Genomic DNA, 18,422 nt, shown 5'->3' with positions numbered 1-18,422 from the left:
GTTACGAGAGGTGTCCGCTAAAACAGGTTTGTAAAAATAATCAAACATTTTAACGGCAAAGAACATCCACCTTAAATATAAGTATACATATCTTTATTTTTATTATTCTAAGTCGTTGCTGTGTTAGTATTTCATAGAGAGTTATTTTAAGTGATTTTACATCATTTACATACATTACAGCTTCGTGAAGTAATCGTGACGCTTCATGTGTGTAAATTTAGCACGTTTTCTTAACTGCGATATTCTCGAAAACGGAATAAAGTGTGTTAAATGGTTCCATAGTGTTCTTGCCGTACTCGCGGTCCGGCGTGACACACAAATTCTTTATCTGTTTAAGCATATTTAGTCCCTGCCTCATTGACAGAACTTCTTGTTCTTCTACTGTCTCACTGTCATCGTCACTTTTCGTTCCTGATTCGGGCTCTGTGAAATGATAACAAGTTTTATTCAAAATGGTCCTTTTGTACGACTAATGAAGGATGCTATGGATAGCTAGAATTATTTACGAAGTGCAGTGAATTAAATTAAAGCTGAAAATTTAGCTTAAAAGAATTAAAAGCTGTCTATCACAAGAAGAAAATGAATGAGGAGTTGAAGTGCAAACAAACATGGACCTTACAATACGTGCAACGTACAATTACTGTATAACTTGATAACACAGAAAGCTTACCGTAAAGTGCGTCCTGGAGGCGGGACTGCCAGTCACCCTCGAGATCGTTACAGCAAGGAATATTCTCTTCATCGGCTTCAATATCATACGTCAATCCAGCTGTCGTTGCTAAAGTCTGAAGTTCGTCATATTCATTTTGAACCTCTACCTCTGTTTGTTCTTCAACTGTAGAATTAGTGATGCCGCATTTTTCAAAGCATTTCCTGATTGTGGTTTCGCTGACTGCATTCCAGGCTGCCTTTGTCCATGAAACTGTTTCGCCAACATTGATCTTCTTCTTCAAATCAAAAGCTGAGTCTGCTTCAACCATGTGTGCCACTAACGACCATAAAACCCTCTTTTGATAGTCTAATTTGAATGCTTGAATGATTCCTTGATCCAATGGCTGAAGATGAGAAGTGGTATAGGGTGGAAGGAACAAGAGTTTTACATCTGAAAGCCGTACTTCTGGATGACATGTAGCATTATCTAGCAATAAGGTCATGTTACGGTTTCTAGCCTTCATCTTGATATCCAAAGCTAGGAGCCAATTCTCGAATATTGCTGACGTCATCCATGCCTTTTTATTCACATGCCATTCAACTTCAAGACAATTTAAGTCCATGTTTTCAAAGCACCTGGGTCTCAAGTATTTACTGATTATTATAGGATTTTCCTTTTCATCGAGTGCGTTACAACAAAATGGTGATTCTTTCTTTTGACATTTTCCCACCCTTGCAACTTTCATTCGGCAAAGTTAGTGACTTCTTCGGGATCGCCCTAAATAACAGACTAGTTTCATCAACATTCAAAATGTCTTTCAGTTCGTAACTATTCAAAATGTCTGGTAACCTATCTTTCCAATCTGCTACTTCACTGGCAGACACGTCACCACCTTCTCCACAGACTGTTTTGAAACTAACGTTATGACTTTTTCTAAAACAATCTAACCAACCATTGCTAACTATGAAATTCTCAACTTTCAGATTATTTGCGATTTCTCAAGCTTTTCCTTGTAACATTGGTCCACTCACACACAGTTTCTTTACTCGAGCACACTTTATCCACTCATATACCGCAATGTTCACTTCTGAAATAACTGACTCCTTCTTTCTTTTCACTCCTTGATTCGTATTTTCCTCCCACACCTTTAAAATTTCAGTTCTGTTCTTCACAATAGTGTTTGAGTTTTCCCGCAGTTGAATTTTTCGGCAAGCTTTTTCACTGAAAGTCCCTTGTCACATTCTATAATCACATTCCTTCTTGCCTTGAAATCTAAATACGATCGTCCCTTGTTAATCATGTTTAACAGACAACTGAAATGCTACAGTATTTCTGTCTCACTAATTAGTGCCTGTACTGTCTTTTCCTTCTCAAGTTGACTACCTGAGCTCGACCTTATCAGCGACAATCCGAGTTATGAATAGAATGTTGCAAGAAGGGAAGAAAATCCCCAGGTAACTTGTGAGTCAACAGTCTCTGGCAACATTTCTGGGCAATTAGAATTCTCGGAATAGGCCTATACCACTAGGTAGAACTGCATTCCCCTTATCTCCCCTTGCACTTGAAATAGTACAAACATTCAAAAGGGATTTTCTTATGTCTGAAGAATGGTTTTAAAGAAAGGATGACATGTGGTCCGGCGTAATAAATTGTCCTGCAACATGTAAAGTGTCCACTTAAGTCAAGTGGATGGGTAAATGGCGATGTCTGCTGTCCGGAGTTCGAGGTGCCTGCTTAAATGAGGCCAATTTAACACTTGTCTTATGTAAAATAAAATCGGTTCCGAGCAAAAATTGTCCGTATAGGGAGGTGTCCGCTGAATAAGGGTGTCCGTTAGGGCAGGTTCGACTGAAAAAAAAAAAAAAAAAACTGTGACAAATAGTGATTACGCAGCGCATAGGTCAACACACAGGCATAATGGGGTCGAAACATTCGGATTGGAAATCAATTAAACCAGAACGGATTGACAAAATAAAATTTAGCACCAACACTGGCAAGTATTACATAGAAACGACCAGCAATAAATAAGATATAGCAACAACACATGCCTCAAGGAAATAATACAATGAAACACATGCCAAACGAGCAGAATAAAAATATATCAGAGGGGAAAAATAAAATTTAGAAAGGCAAAGAAAATTTAAAGTTAACAGCAAAAACAAAGGGGGAAATAAGAACTTTAAAAAAACCAACATGGAGTATGAACCAAAGTATGAGTAGAACACAAACCAAATCTTACCATGATTCACACAGCAATAATCACAAGACACATAAATGAGGTATAATATGACTCCACAAGGAAATAAAATTAAAATAAGGTACTTACAGTCATGAAGAGATATACGATAACATCTTACCCAAATGCTGACCCATGCGCTGGCAGTTACCATCACCAAACAAAATTTACACTACACTATCTTACATTCTAAGTTTTTAAGAATGAATAAACCAAAACTTAATTTAATCCCTAAAAGGGATTTTCAGGATTGCTTTATCCAGTTCCAGTAGGGTTATCACTCATTTTAAGTGATGAAAACGGAGGCATGGCTGCCAGCGTCCGTCTACAATAAGTTCTAACGGCGGACAGCTGCTTTCCAGGGTAGGCCGCGCGAAGCGGTAATGTCAGGCGATCGTTGCAAGCTCTGGAGAGCAGAGTCAGTGCGCTATACAAGTTACACCATTCGCGGATAGATGTCGTCAGAGTACACCTTACAGTCCGATGCACACACATATTGCCAACACGGAAATGCGAAGTGCTCAATACATTTTATCATATAAGATTAGCTGCGCCATACAGACACTCAGTTCACATATACAGTTTCTCGTATATAGTCATGTCCAAATTATTTATATTGATATTGTCGTAACGTCACATTAGTACAGATCAGGAGTGGGTCACGCTTCAGAAGGTCATCACTGAGTCAGCTCAGGAAACAATTTGTTTTGTGAGGAAAAAAAGACAAGACTAGTTTAATGAAAATAATGAAGAAATTAAGTGCCTAATCAATGCCAAACATGAAGCCCATCTATCCCATCTTCATTTCTGTCTACCAATGTGAAGAAATCACATTTCTTGGAACTTAAAGGAAAATGTCAGGCACAAATTAGGGAAATCAAGATTAACTGGTGGCAACAAAAATCTGAAGAACTGCAAAGACTACCTGAAGCTCTTGTGACCTGCAAAACTTCCATGCTGGCATAAAGGAGATATGTGGCCCTATTCGATATTCATCGTGGTCATTGAAGACTGCTGACAACTCCATCATTTTAACTGATAATGGAGAAATTTTAGATCGTTGGAAGGAACATTTCTCTGTGCTTCTAAATTGTCCCTCCACTGTCACTGAGGACTTTCTTTGTAATGTCCCTCAGCAGCCCCAACAACCATGGATGGCAGTTCCACCCACATACAGAGACTTCACCAAAGCACTCAATCAATTAAAACCAAGAAAGGTTCCTGGTCCTCATAACATCCCTCTGGAACTGATACAAACTGGAGATATATCCTTGAAGACTAGACTTTTCACACTCATCCTCTCAATTTGGGAAACTCGAGATGTACCTGACGACGTTAAGAATGCTACCATCATCACTATCTTCAAGAAAGGCAATCGTAGTGTATGTGGGAACTACCATGGTATATTGCTTTTGTGAATTGCAGGTAAAATTCTTGCAAGAATTCTATTAAACCGGCTCCAAGTTGTCTCAGAGAGGATTTTGCCCGAGTCTCCATGTGGTTTCCGAATCTCCAGAGTGATCTTCTATGCTAGACAACTCCAGGAAAAATGCAGAGAGCAGCAGTAGCCTCTGTATTTAGTTTTCTATGATCTGTAAAAAGCCTTTGATTCAGTACCAACATCTCCTCTGTGGAAAGTATCGACATCTTGGATGTCCTGAACATTATGTGGTGCTTCATGATGGCATGTCTGAACAGGTTCTTCATGGTAACTCAGTATCAGATTCGTTCCCAATCACTCATGGATTGAAACAAGGCTATGTGCTTGCTCCTACACTCTTTGCTCTGTACATGGCTGCCATGCTGCATGAATCATCTCCAAACAACTTAGGCATGGAGATTAAATTTCATTTTGATGGAGGCTTTTTCAGTCTGGCAAGACTTTGCTCGCAAAGACGTACTCTGGTTGTTTACGTAGTCATAGCCCTATCAGTTGCCTGTTGTACGGCATTACGCAGTTCTGTTGCAGTGTTCGCTGGCTTCCTGCAAGCCAGATTCACATCTAACAGTCACCAGCTCCTATTGTTGTCCATGGACAGCCACTGCAAGAATGATCTTTAACATTTTGTGTCACACGATAGCGGGTCTATATCCTGACAACATTGCTTTGGTGCACACCAACCAAGCCGGCAATTGCCCTCATAGACAGGCCTTGCTGATGCAGTGTCACTATGTGCGTATGGCCAAAAGCACTAATTGCTTCTTGAGGCATGCCTGTATACTCCACAGGAGACAAATATGCTCTTGTCATGTGTCCAGAGGTGACAGTAACATAATATTCTTCTGGACTGTTCTGAGACTGCATGTATTACTTCCACGGCAAATAACAAGTAATGTTCCAAATCATTTGGATGTCTGTTTGCCATGCAACAACTTTTAGAACGAACATCCTTCACGTACACAAAAAATACAGGTGGTACAAAACTTTTTTCGAGGTGTGTATTAAAATTTAAAAAGACATTTGAAAGCTACTCATGTAATTTAAATTTCAAGAATGAAGTCCCTGATGAACACAGGCATTAGTTTGAAGAGTGATTGACTGATGTAGTTAGTTTTCCTTGGTTATAGTATTTTTTATAGCGGCTGTGTACGATGGGATGACTGATAACTAGAGCCCGGATTATATGTAATATAAAAATGAGAAATATGTACATAAATATGTAGCTAAAATTGACAAAATATGTAGTTAAATATGCAATAAATAAAATGTATGTAACTTAATATCTGAGCTTTATTTGATGTATTCTTGTACACAGAAAAGGAAACAAAACAGAAAAAAGTTAAAATTGCACATGTTATTCAACCTGTAATTTTCATTTTGAGGCGCAGTTAATAACTAAATAATTTTCCAAGTTTTCTGCAGTCATCGAATGACTTCTATGTGTTAGGATGTTCTTATATGTAGAAAAGACCTTTCAACTTCATATGAATTCTCTGGGGCGTGTTTCAAATTGCCCGGCAAAGAAATATTTAATTGTAGACTTGCTCAAGGAAGGAAGGAAGGAAGGAAGGAAGGAAGGAAGGAAGGAAGGAAGGTCCTTGTTTGGAGAGAAGAAATTTCATCTCATGAAACACAGATATGCTTATTAGAAAAATGTTTCTGAAGATTTTTGTATGGAGTGTAGTCCTTTATGGAAGTGAAGCATGGGCAATAACCGAAGAAGAAAGAAAGAAAGAAAGAAAGAAAGAAAGAAAAAAAGGTGCTTTTGACATGTGACATTGAACCAAGGACTGAGGAAGGGATCACAACAGAAGAGTCATAAAATCTGAGAGGAGAACAATGTGACAAAGTTTGTGCAAGGGAAGATTGATAGACACAGCTCAAGACACTCAAAACTTGCACCGTCGGCATAGGTAAGAGATGCAAATCTTCAGTTTAAAGTTTCCTTCACACTTATTTTTTACTTATTAGCCCATGTTTCTCATACAACCTCATTTTTTCCATTACAGATTTGAACTTCATTGGCGGTTTCCACTATGTGTCACATACATTTTATGTGCCATTTGTTATCTTCACAAACATAGTTTCTCAATTTTTTGCTGCCCTCCTGTCTATTTAAAAATAAGGCAAACACAGCTGAGCCAACATTGTATACAATCATTGAGAATGGGACTGCTAAATTTGAGAAGGCCTGGCCTTTAGAGAGTGCAACTATTTAATAAATTTGAACTACATTGGCAGTTTCCACTAGGTGTCACATACATTTTACCTGGCAGTTGTCTTATTCTCAAACTTAGTTTCTCAAGTATTTGCTGCCCTCTTAACTATTTGTGATGGTGACTCAACAAAGACAGACTGTCATTTTAAAAATTTTAGGACAGTGAATTCATACCTTTTTTAAATTATAACACTGCAAGTTTTAGGCTAAGAGTTGCACAACCTTGCCATAATCACTCGTGTTTTAATTCCATCATGTATCATTTGTTTTCGTTCTTTTCTTCATTATGTTTTAACACAATTTTTAGCATCAATTATGTAAAAAAACTTTAACGTGTTTTCACTGAAGATGGTTCAAACGAGTTGATTATTACTCCATCCAGTGATGGAGATGTGTATATATTGAATTGTTTTAATTTCTGTCATGTCTCATTTGTTTTCATTCTCTTCTTTATTATGTTTTAACACATTTTTTTAGCATTAATTATGTAAAACTTTAACCCTTTTTTCACCAAAATGGCTCAAATGAGTTGAAACATGTTTTAAAATATGTAATATTTATCAAAATATTTGTATACAGTACATCGAAATATCAAAATATGTAAAAATATGTAACTTTAAACTCCTGGAATAATGGTCATTTTAGTGCGATTCGCCGACATTTTAGCTTTTCTTGTAGCAATATATATGGAAACAGAATATGTAATTACATATTATCCAGGCTCTACTGATAACCCACTTCACAGATTGGCACTTTATGACAAGTTCTAGCTTGTTTGACTTATGATACATTTATTTCAAGTTCTTTATGCCATTGTAAGTGTTTGTTAAAAATATGTTTCTAGATGATTCCAGAGTATGATAAACATGCTCGAGCATCACTCTTATGTACTATATGTCCCACTAAATTTAATGCAGAGAAAACAGGAATATCCCAGAGAAAATACAAGGAAAACAGATTTAGGTTACTAGTAGGAACCCTGCAAATAGTCATGATAATTTTGACTCACACAGGTCTTAAACTAAAAAATAATTAAGCCAGTAATGGCCTATTCAACACTGGATGTTATTATTGCATTTTGCCTTGGTTAGTTTTTTTTTAATTTATAATGTCTATTCATGGGGCAACTAATGTTTCTAATTTTTCATTTATCACAAACTATTTTCTCTAAATTTTGCTTCAATGTTTCTCTTTGTTGCTCAGTCCCTATTGAAATACTTTACATTGGGGTGTTTCAGTTTCCTTGGGGAGTTCTCGCTCAGCTACTCCTGCATTTTCATCTCCTACGGGACAGGCACCATCACCTTGTGTTCTACAGTCACCTGTTACAGTTGGACCATTCCAGAATGTTTTCATGCCCATCACCAGTCCAGCCTCACAGGGCTTGCCTGCTCGATCCAATAGTTTGGTTTCTCCCAGTAGCAAATGGAAACAACAATCATCACCTATCCCCCAGCCTTTTATGGTTACTTACCAGCAGCAACATGTTATCAGGTTTGTGGTAGTCAATATTAATAAAAGAAGTTTGCAGTATTGATTGCATTATATGTGCATGAGGGTTGGTGGCGAGGGATTGTTGCAGAGTAGAGAGTCGTCGTGCCTTGAAATAGCATTATGTGATAATGTTGTCGGAGAAATACTGACCTGCAGCACTTGTCACTCAGAATGAAAATTCGTTGATATAGTTCATGAAATACTGAACTTTAAGATGAGTGAACCTTTCTGGCCGAGAGGTCTAAGCTGAAATGTATCACATAGAGTTTTTTCTAGGTGCAACGACAATATGTAGTTGTGTATAGAGCACATTGTATGCCTCTAGAGTGTATCCTAAATCTTACTCCTTTTAATACCATGCTATGTTGGTCTGCTGACTGCCATCTTCTGTCCTTCTAGAAAGAGGTATTAGAAAAAGGTAAGAAAGAAAGGGAAGGGGAATGATTGTCAGGTTGTCTACTGGTACTGAAAGTAACTAAAAAATAAACATGAAATTCTTGTATTTATCTGAAAAGGTGGGGGGGGGGGGGGGGTTAACCTTTACTGCAAGGTCACCGTTGGAAATGTATTTCAGGTCCAAAAATGGGAACTGGTTTGTCATTCTTTTTTTAAATGGTCTTTAATTTTATCCAGATTCAAAATCTGAACTCTTTTAGTATAAACATTCTCGTTAAAAAAAATAGAATTTGCTCACATTGACACAGATAGGTGTTATGGCGACGATGGGACAGGAAAGGGCTAGGAGTGGGAAGGAAGCGGCCTTGGCCTTAATTATGGTACAACCCCCAGCATTTGCCTGGTGTGAAAATGGGAAACCACGGGAAACCATCTTTCAGGCCTGCTAACAGTGTGGTTTGAACCCACTATCTCCCAGATGCAAGCTCACAGCTGCGCCCCCCTAACCACACAGCCAGCTCGCCTGGTTCATTTTCATATGATGACTACTCTTGATACAAAAGTATATTATCTGCTTTTCCAGGTTTATTGAGAAATGAATCATTGTTTTATGTAAAGTGATAAGCATCCCAGGATTACAACAGGTCCTCCCATGAGATCTCAACGTAGCTAAGTCTAGCATTATGTGAGCCTTCTCGTTTTCATTTTTCTTATCCAACCTTCCCTGGTAAACTATTATTATTTTTCAGCTCCATATGTATAGGTTTGCACGGTCTAGAGATATCGTCATTACCACGCCCTTCATGCCCTTCCTTTTGTAGACACCTGAGTCTTCAAAGTATTGGAACTACAGTATTGCACTTTTCCTCTGATTAGTGTTGAGAGGATATGCTAGCCTACTTGCACTTCCCCTTAGGGAAATAGTCACCACAACCATTTAGCATGGCTGGAGTGTAATTACTCGCCTCTCTCTTCACCTGTGTTTTCAAGCCTCTGTGTTCTCCAGTTCAGACTAGCCCATAAATCATATTGAATCAGGAATCAAATCTGGGAAGCTACTATCACAACAGTTAGATCAGGGCACCAGCTTTCTGGGTTGAAATGTTATAGGTCAAGGAGTGGATAAACCAGCATGCGGGAGATTTATCAATCAATGATCTGCACTTATGGCTGTCGGCTTGGTGAAAGATTCCCTATCAGTTGTTTACCTAGCCTTATTTTAAATGTTTTCAAACAACTTGGAAATTTATCGAACATTTCTCTTAATAAGTTATTCCAATCCCTTATTCCTCATACCATAAATTAATAATTGGGTCTGAGTGAGTCGAAGTGGAAGGGACTGTAATGCTTAGGCAGGAGTAAATACAACTGGTTAAGAAGGGATCATGGGGCCTTTCAGATATGGAACAAGGAACAGTGAAGGAGAACTTCTACTTGATTTGTGCTTAAGGAATAACTTGCTGATAAAGAACACATGATCCCAGAAGAAAGAAAGTTATGAAATAACATGATACATGATAAGTTGGTAATAGATTACATGATAACTGACCTGATGTGTGGAGAACAAGTGCAAGATGTGAAAGCTATTTGATAGCGACCATAAGCTTCTGGTGGCTGACTGAAAGGAATCCATGTGCAGAAGACAAAGACCAGGAAGAGGATACCAAGAATTAAAGACAGGAAACTAAAGGAAGAGGACTGTAAACCGAAGTTCCAACAAATGATCAAAAGCAAGTTACCTACGCCAGAGTCCAGCTGTAGCAATGAGGAATGGAATAATTTTAAAACTAGTTACATCATTAGTGCAGGATAAGTGTGCTGAATGAATAAAAGGATGTCCTGATGGAAATGACAGAGTGAGAGAGGCGATAGAAAAACAAAATAAGGCCAAGAAAATGAGGGATGTTGAAAGAGTCAGAAATAGTGGCAATGGTCAACTGAGAGATGAGAAAATACAAAAGCTAGACCAAGAACACCAAAATAGGAAATTAATAAAGAGGATTGTTAGAGAAGAGAAGAGCCGGGGTGAATTTACCAAAAAACTACAGAAAGATAGTAAAGGAAACATGAAGATGCTGTTCAGCCTGGTTAAAAGCAAGAAATCTGACAAAAGAGGACATTACAGTACTAGAAACAGTAAATGGGAATGTATTCAGGAACAAACAAGAAATTAGATATGAAATGATGAACTATTTCGATATTGTTGAAGGAAGGAGAAACTACCGAAGAGGTGGAAGAAGTCTGAGGACAGATGATGTTCCAATTACTTGATCTGAGGCAGAACATGCCCTAAAAAATAAATGAAAAGTAGTTAGCTGGGATCAATAAAGTTACTGCTGATATGGTGAAAGCAGCAGGTATACCTGGAGTGCAGTAGCTATACAACTCCAAGAGCAATACGGTGTGAAAATCGGGTCCCAGAGGACTGGACAAAAGGTATTATCTCTTTATGTAAAAAAAAGGATGCAGAAGAATGTGTGCCAACTATAGGGGTATCACTCTTCTGCCGGGCTGAGTGGCTCAGGCGGTTGTGGTGCTGGCCTTCTGACCCCAACTTGACAAGTTTGATCCTGGCTCAGTCTGGTGGTATTTGAAGGTGCTCAGATATGTCAGCGTCGTGTTGGTACATTTACTGGCATGTAAAAGAGACTCCTGCGGGACTAAATTCCAGCACCTTGGCATCTCTGAAAACTGTAAAAGTATGTAGTCGGACGTAAAGCAAATGCCATTGTTGTTGTTGTTATTATTATTATTATTATTATTATTATTATTATTATTATTGTTGTTGTTGTTGTTGTTGTTGTTTCGGGATTATCATGGATCACAGAGGTGTACGAAGGTGCTGGGGTGAATGGACGGACAAGGAATTGACCAGAGCATAAGTTAATGCACTAAATTTTGACATTTTATTCCTTTCTTCCTTTTTTCCCCCTTAAAATTTGATAGATAGAAAATTTGGAACAAATAACAATTTAAAAAATTCTAAATGAGCTCGTCAGCTTTCACAACAGTGGACTATATGTCCGAATATCAGGTACCAAAACTTGAGAGAATTATCAGCACAATAACATACAAGGAATGAGCATTATAGCTCTGAACAGGTACACTATCTTATAAGAGCATGTTTGCTCCACTCACTTATACCGGATGGTCCACCAGCCCCTTGTGATCCAGTTTTATGCATCCCTTCACATTTACTACAATTCTGAATGACATCAGTTCCTCTCCCTAAACCGGGGTAATATAACGAGATGTGTGTTTACGGGCTAGAAGACAGCAGAAATTGTGAGTGCCACTATTATCCTATTTACCCGAATAATGCCCGCACCCTCATTTTAGAAAGGCTCATTTTGAAAAAAATGAAATGAGCTCTAAAATTCCTTTCATCGGAAGAGTAACTTACGCATAAACAAATATTTCGTATCACTCCGTGAGGTCCACGTTGCGCCGATCCGGCGTCCAGGTAAGGACGCATAAGATCCAGACTAGCTCTTATTGTAAAAGGTATTCGCTGATCAAAGTTTATGGGCTATGAGTCCCGCTAGAGAAAGTGCGCTGGTTAATTTTATGGTAAACCCTAACTCACGCCGAAGGACGTCTCCTACACGCTATCAGTTAGATACCAAAAACATCGCCAGAGAAATCGCAAATAAATAAAAGAATACAGGCTTACAACTAATGCTTATCCTAAGAAGACATTGAAAGAAGTGTGAGGTTTCACAATGCATCATTTATTAATCACACCCTGTGAACAACGAAGAAATATTTCTCTGATACTTCATTAACTCGGGTAACATTGGTCAGTGAACCTCGTTGTGTTCTTAGAATTCCTTTACCTATTCAAATTACTTGAAATTAAAGTCGTTTCGATCTCTGTCAAAGAGCTAATTCACAGTACAGTAGATTCGTACTAGACTAAATTGTAGTAAAAGTAAAGTTAGGTTCATGGAGTTAATAAAGAGTACTAAAGTCCTAGGCCATAAGTATGTTGGTCCATTAAATTATTGGCTTCATGAAAATATTGGAAAATTAAGTAAAATATTGGAAAATATTTAGAAAATCGGTCTAAAATTAAAGTATTTGAATGAAAAAAAAATTAAATAACAACAAAAACATTAGATGCATCTAACCAAATAAAGATGAAAAGAAAATTATGTTAATTGCTATATACAATATTTCAGATTGAGGTTGTCTTGAGAATGTAGAACACAGTTAAGAATGTTCGATAAATATTTCTTTAAGGGTTAGAATCTCTTCCTCTTGAGCGAAATTGCTCCTCAAATCAACTTAAAAATTCTGTCAGCTAACATTTAATCCATTCTTGCTTAGCGAAAAACGTTATCCTGGGCTGCACTAAATATGTGTCCATACATAAAAGAAAAGAATATGGAAAATCGATCTCACATTTCTTGTAACTTTAAATAGTTAATGTAAGCTTTCATGTTATTTGAATCATCTTGTTTCTTGGAGTTTACTTCAATATAAGCAAAGCTATCTCCACTCTAAGTCGACATTTTGACATAAAATAGCATAATCATATGGCATATGTGGTACATTCTAGGAAACTATCACCTTATTCCAAGCTTACCAATTTATTAAAGTGCGTATTTGAGCTAGAAGTCGCATTAATGAGTATATCTTGCTAAACTTCTACAACCGGGCGAGTTGGCCGTGCACGTAGAGGCGCGCGGCTGTGAGCTTGCATCCGGGAGATAGTAGGTTCGAATCCCACTATCGGCAGCCCTGAAGATGGTTTTCCGTGGTTTCCCATTTTCACACCAGGCAAATGCTGGGGCTGTACCTTAATTAAGGCCACGGCCGCTTCCTTCCAACTCCTAGCCCTTTCCTATCCCATCGTCGCCATAAGACCTATCTGTGTCGGTGCGACGTAAAGCCCCTAGCAAAAAAAAAAACAACTTCTACAAAAACATACCACAAGTAGAAAATCTGTGTGGTCAGAAGACACTATCTTCAACTAATGATCCTTATATATGTAACTAAGTCACCAGTGATGTGTCGAATTGCTTAAATAAAATCTGAAATTAACTTATTATGTGTGAGAATTCTCTAAAATCATTAAAAATATTTCAGTGAAGGCTAGATTATCAGGCTAACATCATGGCTCGTTTAATGATCTTAAGTGTAAATAATTACCCCACTCTGATATCGCTGAGATCGTATCCTAAGCTATCTCGAGTATATTTCGGGTTAATATCTTCGAATGAAAGTAGCAATTTCCAAAATCTATCTTAGAATGTATAACTTGACAATAACATCATCTCACCAAACTACTATGACCAACCCCTCGAAGAATAATAAATATCACCATCACTAACCGTCACCATCCTATATCATTACTCCAAATCCTCAATTATCATTCCATAATTCATGTAGGAAACACTTCCTTACATTATAAGCACATTTCATTAAACTCGACGTATATAAATCATAATCTCCTCATATTTCACATTTTCACCGTAAACATATCCTATATACGATCTCTTATTATCCCAGCTTGGTAATATTTCCACATAATATGTGTATTAACATCCATCTCACACCCTATGCACTTCACTGATAAGGATAGAAATACAAATTACCTTCTCTCACATCGCATTGATAACATTAGGAAGGGTTATCACTGGCTGACTACCCCTACATGTGGACTTGACATTAAATGTAGAAGAATACCTACATCCTGTAACCTCACTTTGATAATCGTTTACGCACATATTCACACTGTCACCAAGTTATGACAACACATAGCCAATAAATAAAATGATTCTTACTTATGATTGCGACTTGTAGTGGACTTAACTTTACTTATGAAACCGTGCTGCCGTCTCACATCTAGATGGGATGTGCGGACATCACTCCATGGCTCTCCTTTAGGAATTAGGGTACGTAGTTGCTTCTCTCAGCTGATTCCTAGCCATCATGGATCATTAACATTGCTCCGCGCCGCCATCATCTGAGCAGTATCGCCTTTTCCTTTTACAGCATCATGGTGGTGGTTCGTGCATGTGGAATAGAATAATAAAACATATTACTCAATGCCGTCATCTTACAGTCGGTATCTGTTTTGGAATGACTACGATATGCAGGTTTTGTTATGGGACAGTTCATCTCAATAAGATCGTCTTAAATAGAATGGGATAGGTAATGGTTATTTATCTTGCTTAGAAAGCAAAAATGATTCTCTGTTTTTTCTCTCTTTAAATGCACTGGTCAGCTGGTCAGTCTCACAGCTGTTTGTAATAGGGAGTATCAGATAAATATATATCGTCTAAGTCCAGTTGTGACGTATCGCAGTAGCAATCTTAATAGCTCTTTTCACAGGACGTTTAATTTCGCGCAGCGATTTAACTTCTGCAGCTACTGTTGTGCGTGTTGCCGCGAATTATACTTTCCGTTAATACTTGATGTTTAATTCCGATGAGCTGATCTATGTTCTCGTACTCGATTATGTCTTACTTCCTGAAGGTCAGTTGAAAGAATGCTATTCAGATGAAAGTCTTCATTTTAATAATAGGTTTAATTAATCTCCATTTGTCATTTTTTTCTACCGCCTTCTATGTGCGGTTCCTTCGGTAAATGCCTGTTTAAAAGATCATCATTTCAGCTCGTATTTACGCTAGATGTTTTAACTTTGACATTTTAGTAACTTGGACTCTATTTTTGTTCCGATCAGTTCATATGAAGAACTGTGAAATGGCACAACGTGGTCTTTCCGCAAATATCACTGCTATGAAATATATTTTCCATGAAAATGAGCATGTAGGTCTACTTACGTGACAGGTATTTCATTAATCTGAACTTGCAATACGCTCGATTCCATGTAGATGGGAAGATTTATTGTCTCTTGCATCACTAGAATCCTCTCCTAAATTACTTACAAGTTCGTCACACTCCACGTCTAACGCCCGTAGGCGGCTGGAATATCTAATTGAAAGATAAAATCACAGCAACGAGTAATATGATCAAGATTATGCAATTAATAAACGTCCTAGATGGATAAAATAACGTGCGACATACGGTATTTCCAGGACGACGACGACTTAATTTTCAGACACATTTTAGGTTATCTAAAGCTTCCAAACATAACCTGGAATTCCCAACACATAGGTAGGCCTAAAATGAATTTTCGATTATAGCTGATATCTTGTACGCTACACGACTGGGTGACTTTTAATGAGAATGAAGGAATACTGACTTTTTTTTTTTTTTAGTGACGTACAATGTGTAGGCTATAATTGGTTTTTCTTATTCTCTTTGTTAATGCTTTCTGCCACCAAGTTCAATAACAATTCACGCTCTTGGAAAGTCATATTAGGCTTCTTTCTCTGTTTCTGCTCAGTAGCGGACATAATTTATGCAATTTTTTTTGCAAACCCCGGATGGAATCAAAAACTTGTTTAAAACTCGGTAGTGGCGGCAGCACGTAGTCAATTGTTTTCTGTACATCAGTGTGAAAAAATGTGGTTCAAACTGAGATTGAAACGAAAACTTAGTTTTGGTAAACCAAGATAATAAATTCTGTGGTGAATACGGAAGTGAACTTTATCCGAAATAATGACATATCCGAGTTTTGAAAATCTAAGATAACAGCAAAATTTACAGACGTTGGTGAATACAGGCCTAAAACACTTCTCACACGTGGTCTCTTTTTACTGGACAGTAAAACGACCGATGGTGGATAATTCTTTTCGTGCAGTGTAAACACTTGAAATAGACACACCGGCAAAATCTGATGTTAGTTTTGCGATACAGTAAAACCTCGTTAATTCAAAGTCTTTGTGATACAGAAATCGGACTTCCAATTATGTGATTTCGAATTAACAGCCATCTTGTAATTCAGAAATCCAACCCTCACCAGTTTTTGCGGATTCTGCTTTTCCACGTACTGCCTGCAACGTGATATTGTGGCTTTCCTTAAAACGCTGAATACAAAAGAATTACTATTTTACACTATTTTCAACTGTGAAACACACCAAAGTGAGTGAAAGTGCGGAAAGCTACCCCTAGACGTTCTGGAAGACGCGTTCTATCGTGACGTGGAGAAATTTTGAATTTAAATTACCTTGTAAAATATGGTACCATTAAAGAAAAATGTAAAGTCAGTTTAGAATTAAAAGTCTGAATTGTTTTCTGTTTAAATATGACATATGGGGACAGTTTTCTTCCATCTACGGTTGCACAAAGCATAACTGTGCACTTTGCATCGAAAACTAGGTGAGCCAGGAGCGTGTTGGCTACCTTGACGCAAATAAAACCTGCACCCCAATTTTATGCCTCGAATTTTAAAAAGAAAATATGCGGGGATTATTCGCGTAAATACGGTAATTCATTATGGGTACCTCGAATGAACCCCCAGAATGAGTACAGATATGCAGAACACATACTTTAAAACAGGAGGTGGGCGCACAGGCTGGGAGCACGGTACTGTTTAGGCTGGGAAGTGGGCGCTGTAGGTCAAGTGTCACAGTAGCTCACATGGCAAGCCGGCGGGGAGATATCTGATAGTGTACAGTGCTCAAAGTAGGAGGTTCGAATCCCACATAAGATTTTTTTTTAACAGCCGATTGCCTGGGATGTGGTAAGGTTGCATATTGATGGCTTCCAAGGACTGATTTGTTTATTTGGCCCTGTAAAAGACCGTATGTATCGTTGCATTGAGTATGGTGCTAGGTTGGATGAGGAGATGATGGTCTGTGGCCTGTTAGCTACGTCGTACATGTTCCAATCTTCATAGACCACAGGTAGGGCAAGGTTAAGAGAAATTATCACACGGAGATGTTACACTCTATTGACGAAGCATTTTCTCAACATAAGAGAAGAGATTGCTATAAAACATTTCCGCAATACCAAACTAATTGTACTCCCCCAACACTCCTAATGAGAGATACTAATGGAAAACAGTCACATACTAATCAAGATAATGCGGAAATTTTAGCTAGATACTTTGAGAACTTACTTAACAGTGAGGAACCTTCAGAATGCATGCAATATGACACACATTCAAAAAATAGGATACCTTTAGAAAAGGCTACACCGCCCGTTTATAATGAAGTACGAGCAGCAATTGATTCCCTTAAAAATTATAAAGCACTGGGAGAGAAACAAATCGTCGCAGAGGTATGGAAGAATGCTAATGACCAAACCGTTCAGAATCTACATAAACATCTTATAGATATTTGGAATACTGCTACAATGCCTGAAGAGTGGAATATGGCAATAATTCAACCATTCCATAAAAAGGGCGATAGATCTGATCCAAATAATTATCGGGGAGTATCATTATTGGATATTACATATAAGATTTTATTTAAGACTAGCTGATGTACCCGTCCTTCGCTACGGGATTCTCAGAAAGACTGACTTTGTGGTTTTCCTAACTGAAATCAACATAGGTCATTACAAAAACGTAAGTACCGAGCTCGATAGTTGCAGTCCCTTAAGTGCGGCCAGTATCCAGTAATCGGGAGATCGTGGGTTCGAGTCCCACTGTCGGCAGCCTTAAAGATGGTTTTCCGTGGTTTCCCATTTTCACACCAGGCAAATGCTGGGGCTGTACCGTAATTAAGGCCACGGCCGCTTCCTTCCACCTCCTAGGCCTTTCCTATCCCATCGTCGCCATAAGACCTATCTGTGTCAGTGCGACGTAAAGCAAATAGCAAAAAATAAAAAATAAAACGTAAGTATGAATGTAGCGATTAAAAGCAATGCTATCATATAAAATACTCGATCAAATGGAAAGCCGCACGTTTTATCACTTTTAACGAACAGTGCTGCGGTTAGATTGCGGTGCCAATCTAATAGTCCAAAGTTCCAGAGCTGGGATGACCGGGTCGCAGATTGCCATGAACACTCATCTGTCATTATTCCGCTAAATATGCACACTGTTCATTCCAATCAGTACCTCAGAGTAGGGATTGAATAGCCCGAATGCTATGATGATCCAGTGTGTTACGTACCAGTAGTATCA

General features: G+C 38.1%; 1 protein-coding gene across 1 annotated transcript in view; it reads left to right on the top strand.

Annotated features, from left to right (window-relative positions):
- The window catches only part of cic (Putative transcription factor capicua), a 519,891-nt gene that overhangs the window by 181,682 nt on the left and 319,787 nt on the right, over positions 1-18,422 (top strand). The window contains exon 7 of the mRNA XM_067138869.2: positions 7,786-8,041. Within this exon, the coding sequence (XP_066994970.2) occupies positions 7,786-8,041 (256 nt within the window). The remainder of the gene's footprint in view (positions 1-7,785; positions 8,042-18,422) is intronic.

Source organism: Anabrus simplex, chromosome 1 (genome assembly GCF_040414725.1).
Source record: "Anabrus simplex isolate iqAnaSimp1 chromosome 1, ASM4041472v1, whole genome shotgun sequence".
Taxonomy (NCBI): Eukaryota; Metazoa; Arthropoda; class Insecta; order Orthoptera; family Tettigoniidae; genus Anabrus; species Anabrus simplex.
This window is presented reverse-complemented; position numbering and strand designations above follow the sequence as displayed.